Source organism: Mus caroli, chromosome 1 (assembly GCF_900094665.2).
Source record: "Mus caroli chromosome 1, CAROLI_EIJ_v1.1, whole genome shotgun sequence".
NCBI lineage: Eukaryota > Metazoa > Chordata > Mammalia > Rodentia > Muridae > Mus > Mus caroli.
This window is the reverse complement of record NC_034570.1, coordinates 146,741,368-146,750,609: the sequence shown is the minus strand read 5'-3', so window position 1 is coordinate 146,750,609 and position 9,242 is coordinate 146,741,368. Positions and strand designations below refer to the sequence as shown.

Here is a 9,242-nt window from a genome sequence, read left to right as displayed (position 1 = left end):
GCGCGCGCGGCGGCAGGCGCGCCCCCGTGGAGGCCGGCCCCGCTCCGGCCCCGCCTGGGTCCTGGTGATTTCTGCGGCCCTTTGGGCGCGCACTCCCGGATTGAGTCCACCCGGACCCTCAAGAGGGAAGGACGCGCTGGGCCGCGCGGGAAGGTGGTGGTGTGAAGTGGCCCGAGCGGAGGCGGGCAGCTCTGCTCATTCCTGGAGCATCAGTTTGGGGGGTCTAGGTCTCCTCTTCCTGTAGGCTTTTGCTAGAGGTCGGCGACTAAGCCATTGGCCGAGCCCTAAATTACTCTGCGCTCGGTTTCATTTCCGTCCTCCTAAGTTTCTACTGAAGCCACTTCCATTTCCTTTTTTTTTTTTTTTTTAAATCTCGGGGGTCCCAAGTCCCCAGCTGAAAATCCTGTTTTTAAGTTAACTTTAGAATCGGTTTCTTTCGTTCTTTTTTTTTTTCCACCAAGATTGGGAAAACGAGATCATTTCTAGGCGGATGCTACGAGGAATAGCTGACTTTAATGAATGGGTTGGTGAGATTACTCCAAATACAGAGTCTGGTCTCTGCCAGACTTTCCCCCAGATTGAAGGCCATCACTGTAATCTTAAGTAGCTAAACAAGTCAAAACTGACAAAGTACTGAAACAAAACAAGGTTCTATTTATTAGTAAAGCTTATATATGAAGCCCCAGATGCCAACAGGGTGTGTACTATAGTTTTAGTTAAGTCACACAGATGAACCAAATTCTTCAAGCCATCCTCTTATTCCCTGCTCTCGGATATAACTGAGTCACAGGTGGTTCCCAGTAAGCCCCATGTCAGTCACCTAATTATGAGGTAAAATTCTGAGGGTTAGAGTCACAGTGGGATGACCTCCCTAACGGTGGACATCTGATGCATCTGAAAAGGAGTGGATTTAAAGCTTAGAGCACAGTAAACTGGCTTGCAGATTTACCTACTTGCCTTTGAGATCCTGACACACTTGAAGATCTGTTCATTTGGGAAACTTTATGCTAGAGATGTGCATGCTCTTTTGGATGTAACGAGACAGTTTATTTGCTTATACATGTCAGTATTTCTTTTAAGATGGCAAACTTGGGAGAAAAAAAAAAAGGAACCTGTCATGCATGTATGCCTGGTCGCAATTTAGGTACTTGTGTTAATTCTGTCTTAGAAACTGAGGCAGTGTTTGCACGTGGAGGCAATGTGACTGTTACTTTTTACTGACTTTCCCACAGAGCCTCCTGCACCGGAATACAGTTGACCTTTTATACATTTTTAGAGGATTTAAACATTTCTTTTACCTGACTCTTGAACCTACCTTTTAACTTTTTTAAAAAATATTTCCTTTATTTACATTTCAAATGTTATCCCCTTTCCTCATTTCCCCTCCGAAAACTTCCCTATATCCCCCCCACCCCCCAAACCAATCCAATCCCTCTCCCTGGCCTTGGCATTCCCCTACTCTGGGGCATAGAGCCTTCACACGACCAAGGGCCTAACCTTTTAACTTGCTAAAGTAACATTTTTGTTGTAAAGCAACAATTAGTGGTTTGTATGTTGTTTCACTTATATGGTTTGCAGCTACACGTACCTGTATGAGTATGTGCACGTGTGTACAGGTAGCCTTGGAAGCCAGAAGATGGTGTTGGGTCCCTAGGAGCTGAAGCTACAGAATATTGTAAGCCTTTTGGACTTCGGAAGTCCTAGGAAAGAGCAGCAAATGCCCGTAAACACTGAACTCTCCCCAGCCCTCATCACACTCCATCTTAATGAGATTGCTAACTGGTTTAATTTCCAAGTTTTGAACCTAGAGAAGTTGAATACTTGCATCTCTGTGCATAGATTACTGGTAAATATGCATACTGTGTGCCATGTTCTCTCCCAGGCCATCTAACTTGAATTTTACCTCTTGTTGGTGCTGTAGAGGATGAACCTTCTTCCCGACCTGTTACAAGCCAAACAGCCTCAAAGAAAACTCTTAGAACACCAGAGGCTTCAGGTAAGAAGAGTTTGGTCTTTTGGTTTTCTCTTTTCCTGCCAAAGACTCATGAAGAATCACAGCTCAAGCTGGGCATGGTGGCAAATGACTGTAATCCCAGCACATGGGAGGCAGAGGAGGGCGGAGCTCTATGAGTTCAAGGCCAGCCTGGTCTACAAAGAGAGTTCCAGGATAGCTAGGGCTGTTACACAGAGAAACCCTGCCTGGAAAAAAAAAACGTACATCAATCCATCAGTCAGTCAATCACAAGAGGTTTGTGAGTCTTATCAGTTCACTAAATTCAGCCCTATGGGTACTTGCTAGGTTAGACAAGGGTGAAAACATAAAATGTAAGTTTGACTGTCTACCACTCTGTTAATCTTCAGAACCTCACAGGGAGAGACGGGAAACTGAAGATCAGAGTATCTAAGACTCTTCTCTAAGATCACCTGATACATGAGTAAATTAAAATTCAGGCTCAGGTTTGTCTTTTTTGTTTGTTTTGTTTTGTTTTTCAAGACAGGGTTTCTCTGTATAGCTCTGGCTGTCCTGGAACTCACTTTGTAGACCAGGCTGGCCTTGAACTCAGAAATCCCCCTGCCTCTGCCTCCCAAATGCTGGGATTAAAGGCGTGCGCCACCACACCCTGCTCGGTTTGTTTTTTTGAAACCTAAATTTTTCCCCAAATGCTCACTTTCAGTCAAGTATGAACTACTGTTCATAGTGTCAAATGGTTATGTCACAGTGCCTTCTGCATAGCTGTTTCTGCAGAGTAAAACCCTGGCACAGTGGGTTTCAAATCTGTCAGGCTTAGGACTGTGTTTCTGTGAATCCAGGGTATCAGTCATAAGGTAGGACGACATCATAGCTTCTTGTACCACCTAGAAGAGAACAGATACCGCCAATTTCCTGGTAATTCATGTTAAGATGCCTTAATTATATAGTATATGATTTCAGAGATGTTTAAAATGTAATAAAAATTGTCTTAGAATCCCTGTAACAGGGAAACAGGATACATTTAGTAGTTCCCCAAAGTTTGTTTTTCTTGTGTGTCTGTGATGTGTGTGCAGGTGCCACTGTACACCTGTGGAGGTCAGAGGAAAACCTTGTGAAGTGGATTCTCTTCTGTCCTCACATGATGTGTGGGTATGGAACTCCACTTGTCAGACTTGACAGCAAGTGCCTTTCCCCACTGAGCCATCCTGTTGGCCTGAGAAAATGAAGTTTTATATGTAATTTTCTTGACTAAAACCAGCATGTTTAATTGGCTTTATTTAAAAACCCTACACCGCCGGGCGTGGTGGTGCACGTCTTTAATCCCAGCACTCAGGAGGCAGAGGCAGGCGGATTTCTGAGTTCGAGGCCAGCCTGGTCTACAAAGTGAGTTCCAGGACAGTCAGGGCTACACAGAGAAACCCTGTCTCAAAAAAAAAAAAAGAAAATCAAAACTCTACAACTTTGAATTCAGAACATCTGAAATGAAACATGGCTAGCATTAATATTTTATTTAAAATTAGTCTTTCCACTGCGTGGACATTTACAAGATTAAAATAGTTGAAGAGTATGGGTTAACTTTTAGGAGGTTGACATCACAAATCACTTGTGATAGCACGTGCCTGTGATCCCAGCACTTGAGAGGCCAAGGCAGGAGGGGTCCTCCAAGCTAAGCCTGTCCATGCTGTGAAGTCAGATGTAGCTCAAAAAAAAAGTCCAACTTCACACGTGGAAGAGATAATCAAGTTGATGATAGAGTGTATATTTTGGTCGCCCACCCCACCCTGCTTTAGCATTCTCAGGATCCAGCTCTGGGCCTAGAACAGGCTGAGAAGAGAAGCTACATTTCTAGTCCCAGAATTTGCTTGTTAATAGTTTTGTGTTTAAGGGGCCAGGGCCTCACATAGTCTAAGCAGATATTCAACCCCACTGTGTGGTAGAGAATAACCTAACATCAAACTCCTGATCCTCCTGCCTCTACCTCCCATAATCCACCATCATGCCTTGCCTGAATAACATAGAAGAATTTTATTTACTGTTCATCATCTTTTGTACAGTAAGGTCTACTGTGACAATTTTCAGGTTTCTTCAAGACCATATATTCTGTATACCAGGTAATTCACTCTAGTTTACTGTTGTTAGTAGTTCACAAGAGGCTGGCTATCCCTTAGAGAAGATTTGCCTTTAGTTTTCCATCGTAATCAAAGGTCAGGAAACTTTTCTGAGTAGATGAGAATGATTACATACTAAAGCTTATATTTCACATATTTTTTTCTTCCTATACCAGTGATGAATGAAGACCCTATAAGTAACTTATGCAGACCCCCATTAAGAAGCCCAAGACCTGGTAAGATATTGTTGTGTTGATTTAAGTCTTTCTTATAAATACAATGTTACTTCTAGAGGAGATCTGTATTCATATGGATCAAAGTTTAGCTTGGTAAGGTGGTACACTGTTGTAATCCTAGAACTTTGGAGACAGGAGGACTGATCAGGAGACTATGGTCGTCTTGGCTACACAGAGCCTTTAATGCCAGCCTGAGTTGCAAGAGACTGTGTACATTGTTCTGTGCCATTGTTCTCTGTCCACCTTGCCCTAAACTCAGAATCGACCAGTGTCAGCTTATTTCCCCAGAGATAGTTAACACGCCTGCATCTTCTTGACAGTGCTGAGGCTTGAACCCAGAGCTTGGCACACACAGGGCAAGCTTTCCACCAGAGCTGCTCCTGTTGCCTGTCTCCCTTTTTTAAACATAAATCTTGGGTCCCTGAATGCTCTTGTGCACCTCCTTTTGTTTTCATTTCACTTTTCACATGTATGGAAGAAGTCTTCCCATCTTGGCATATATTATAAAAAGGTTCCACATTGTTTTCAGAAGATTATTTCTTACATTTTCTTACATGGTGCTAAGGTGCTTACAACCATGCATGATTCTTTCAAATTAAGGTCAGGGACTTTTTAGTTTTGTCAGGATATTATTAATTTAAAACAAACAAACAAAAACCAAAACCAAAAAAAAACCCTAAAGACAAGGCTTGTGACACAGAGCTATAAAATATGCCTCAGCTACATTTCCTTTGAACTAAAACTTTGGAAGTCCTTCCATCGGTTTCATGGCTGTGACTGAAAGTTAGTGAGCTGCTCTGTACAGTCGCCTTTGCTTTGCTTTCTGCCTTGGGTCCTGTCCATCGGGTGTGTGTTGCCCCTCAGCCGCTCCCTCTACCACGGTAAGATCTAAGCATGCGCTAAGGAGCTTTATCTGGTGTGTCCCCTTTCAGTTCTAATTGTTTTCTTGCTGTCTCTCTTACAGATTTAACATACCAAACAAATGGAAATACTAAAACGAATGAAAGAGGTTTGTTTTTCTCTAATCCTTAGAGGTTTTCATTGAGGGTTCTTAGCAACAAAATGCACAAGTGTTTTATGGTTGGCTTCAGAATTTTACTTTGTTCATTATCTCAGTTCCTTAGATTTTATTCTGTGTAAAGTTAAGTCTTATTACTTGAATTACATGTGAGACTGCATAAGAATAAAGTACTTTTGTGTGGTTCTGAGAATTGAACCGTGTCCTGACACACACTTGTCAAGTGTTCTGTTACTGGGTTACCTCCTCTTGACCCTCTTGGGTGTTTGTCTTGTTTCTTCTTCATTGTTATTGTTTTGTTTTCTTGAAAAACGGTTTCATGTATTGTCACTGGTGTCAGCTTTGTAGCTGTAGATGACTCAAAACTGTTTATCCTCCTGCCTCTTCTCCACTTCCCCAGTGTTTAGTGCTTTAATTACAATGTGTTCTACCAAACTTAAAGTAAGGGTTTTTGTTTTTTTTCTTTTCTTTTTTCTTTTCTTTTTTTGGTATTTCGAGACAGGGTTTCTCTGTATAGCCCTGGCTGTCCTGGAACTCACTTTGTAGACCAGGCTGGCCTTGAACTCAGAAATCTGCCTGCTTCTACCTCCCAAGTGCTGGGATTAAAGGCGTGCGTCGGCTAGTAAGGTATTTTTTTATTAGCCTTTGTTAATTTATAGTGTGAAGAGAAAAGTGAGGTGTTTTTTGTTTTGTTTTGTTTTGTTTCATAAAAACTGTGCCCTTGGTTTTGTTTTCTTTTGTTCATTTAGTACTTTTAATTGCTTTTAGTGTTTGCCTTGATGTAGATCATGAGGTTTCAAGATCTAGGTTTTAGGGATCTAGGGATGGGGTTCATGAGTGCTTTGCATACCTGTAGTGTGGAGTTCAGATTCCCAGCACCTACATAAAGACAGGCATGACCTCAGCGCCTGTAAGGCTCACGAGTGGATACTGGAGACAGGTGGATCTAGACGCTCCATGGCTAACTAGTCTTGCTGAAGTGACAAATTCAGGTTCAGAAGGAAACCCTGTTTGATGGAATAAGGCAGAGAACGATAGAGGAAGACATCCGTTCTCCTCCTCTGGTCTCCACATGCACGTGGATGGGTGCACAGGCCTGCATACATATACACAGATGAGGAAAAATAGAGCAATAAAATCTGGGCTTTAATAAAAGCTTTAACTGGGCCAGTTGGCTCGTGCCTCAGTCCTAGTGCTGGAAGGTGAAGGCAAGGGGACCAGGAGATCAAAGCCATCTTAGCTTTACATAAACCCGTGTTGGATATGGTTGGAATTCATTTTAAATTTTAAGACTAAATGTTTAATATTTTTCTATAAGTATATAGTTTTAACTTTCTCTATTAAACTCATTTTTAATCTAGGCCTGGGCTCATTCTTATAGTTCAGGATCTATATAGTTCCTGGATGCTAAGAAGAACTTTACAATGTATACTTCATCAGATATGCTTTTACTTACAAGAGTTTCTTTTTTGGTTTTTGGGAGTGAGAGTTGTTTTCTTGAGATAGTCGCATGTAGCCCAGGTTATCCCAAGAACACTGTAGCTCAGGATGACTTTGATTCATGATCTTCCTAACTCCACTTTCTAAGTCCAGGATTACAGACTGGGCACTACGCCTAACTTCCATGTGAGTTTCTTAAATTCTCTGTTTAACTGGGGGTGATTTATTTAGCATGGGCATATGACTGTAATCTTAGCACTTGGTGGGGGGAGGGAGGTGTAAAACAGGATTGCCACAAGTTCATAACCAGTCTGAGCTATATTAGAGTTCTAGGCCAGCAGCTTGGACTAAGTAAAACTGTCTTTAAAAAGAAAGAGAGGAAGCTGAATAATAGGGAAGTGGCATCAAAGGAGGAAGCCTTTATTTCCAGCAGCACAATAGACACTGCTGATTTGTCATTAGAAATTGTCTATGCTTTTTTAAGACTTATTTTTACTTTATGCACATGAGTGATTGCCAGCGTGTATGGGTAGATGCCTAGTGGACATGGAGAACAGAAGAGCCCTCAGATCTCCTGGAACCAGAGTGACGTGTGTTGTAAGTCACCATGTAGGAGCTGGGAACTTACCAGTTCTCTTAACCACTGAGCTGCCTCTTCAGCCTAGGCTATAGATTCTTGTAGTTTCCATTACAAAGATGAAAATGAGCCAGGCACACACTTAATAGTCCGAGCACTTCAGAGACTTGATACAGGAGGACCAAAGGTGGGAGTGCAGCAAGGCCCTATACCCCGCCTCAATAAATGAATAAGTGAATGAATACATGAATGAATAAGTGAATGCATGAATGAATAAGTGAATGCATGAATGAATAAGTGAATGCATGAATGAATAAATGAATGCATACCCCGCCTCAATAAATGAATAAGTGAATGCATGAATGAATGCATGCATGCTTAGAACCTTATTAGGAAGAACTAGTCTCAGACTGTTTTTCTTACGTTGCTGTGTTTGAACAAACTTCTTTTTAACCACTTCCTATGCCAGTGACCTAAATAAATGCTAGGACCTCAATGCTAGGACCTCAAAGAGCTCTGTCTAAGTTTTTTTCTTTTCTGTATCTCAGGAATGCATTAGGTAGTGAAAAAGAAAAAAACAGTAGAAATCATTGGAATGTCAGCACTCAGGAGGGTGGTCAGGATTGTGAGTTTGAGGCCAGCCTGGACTACTGACTCAAATGAAAAATAATCATTGTAACTTTTAAAGATGTGATATATATATATATATATATATATATATATATATATCACTACACTGTAGCTGTACAGATGGTTGTGAGCCATCATGTGGTTGCTGGGAATTGAACTCAGGACCTCTGCTGGATCCGGCCTCGCTCGCTCCAGGGCTGGCTCGTTCCAGGGCTTGCTCACCCCAGCCCAAAGATTTATTTATTATTATATGTAAGTACACTGTAGCTGTCTTCACACACACCAGAAGAGGGCATCAGATCTCATTATGGATGGTCGTGAGCCACCATGTGGTTGCTGGGAGTTGAACCACATGCTCTTAACCACTGAGCCATCTCTCCAATCCCCACTGTAACTTTTTATAAATGCTAAAATAACAGTGTATGTAGAATATGGAGGAAAAGTTCTTTACATGGAAAGGTTTGGCTTTTTAAGTTGGAAAAGGCATTTGATTGAAAGTTGAAATAGGATAGCCGGGCGATGGTGGTGCACCCCTTTAATCCCAGCACTTGGGAGGCAGAAGCAAGCGGATTTCTGTGTATGAGGCCAGCCTGGTCTACAAAGTGAGTTCCAGGAACAGCCAGGGCTATACAGAGAAACCCTGTCTCGAAGAAAAAAAAAAGTTGAAATAGGAATAGCAGGCAAATGCAAGGAAGAGCCTGGCTAATACTGTCTGCTGTGGACAAGTGTCATTATTTTGGCTTTAGAGACCTCGTGATACAGGAGTTACAACTCCTCAATTGGTGACAGCGCTCTTGTGTCTTTATTTGAGGCCTTGAATAATATGTAGAATGATATTCTCATTCCATCAGGGATTGTGTGTGTGTGTGTGTGTGTGTGTGTGTATGTGTGTACGTACATGCACGCGCGAGAGCATGTATGTGTTTAGAGGTTAGAGGACAACAACTTGTGGAATTCCTTTTCCTTCTTCGACTATACAGATCATGGGAAAGGAAGTCAGTTTTAGTGCTTGGTGGCAGTCGAGCCGTCTTGCCAGCCCAGACCTGGCTCTTTTCAAATGATGAAATGAAGTTAGCCTTGTATCACCAATTATCAATCAAGGCTTGAATGTTGTTGATACAGGTTTAAGGATATTATGTTAGTAGAATTAAAGAAAAGATATTTGGACCAGACAGTATATAAACAATTTTCAAAGTGTTTGTATTTTTGTTGTTGCTGGTTTGGTTTGGTTCTTTAATGAAAAAGAAGCCTGTGTTGATGG

At 41.9% G+C, this 9,242-nt stretch overlaps 1 protein-coding gene across 2 annotated transcripts in view; it reads left to right on the top strand.

Moving 5' to 3' along the window:
- Tor1aip1 (torsin 1A interacting protein 1) overlaps positions 1-9,242 on the top strand; it is a 29,638-nt gene that overhangs the window by 745 nt on the left and 19,651 nt on the right. For both annotated transcript variants that reach the window (XM_021174243.2, XM_021174234.2), the window contains exons 2-4: positions 1,922-1,996; positions 4,257-4,316; positions 5,281-5,325. In XM_021174243.2, the coding sequence (XP_021029902.1) occupies positions 1,922-1,996; positions 4,257-4,316; positions 5,281-5,325 (180 nt within the window). The remainder of the gene's footprint in view (positions 1-1,921; positions 1,997-4,256; positions 4,317-5,280; positions 5,326-9,242) is intronic.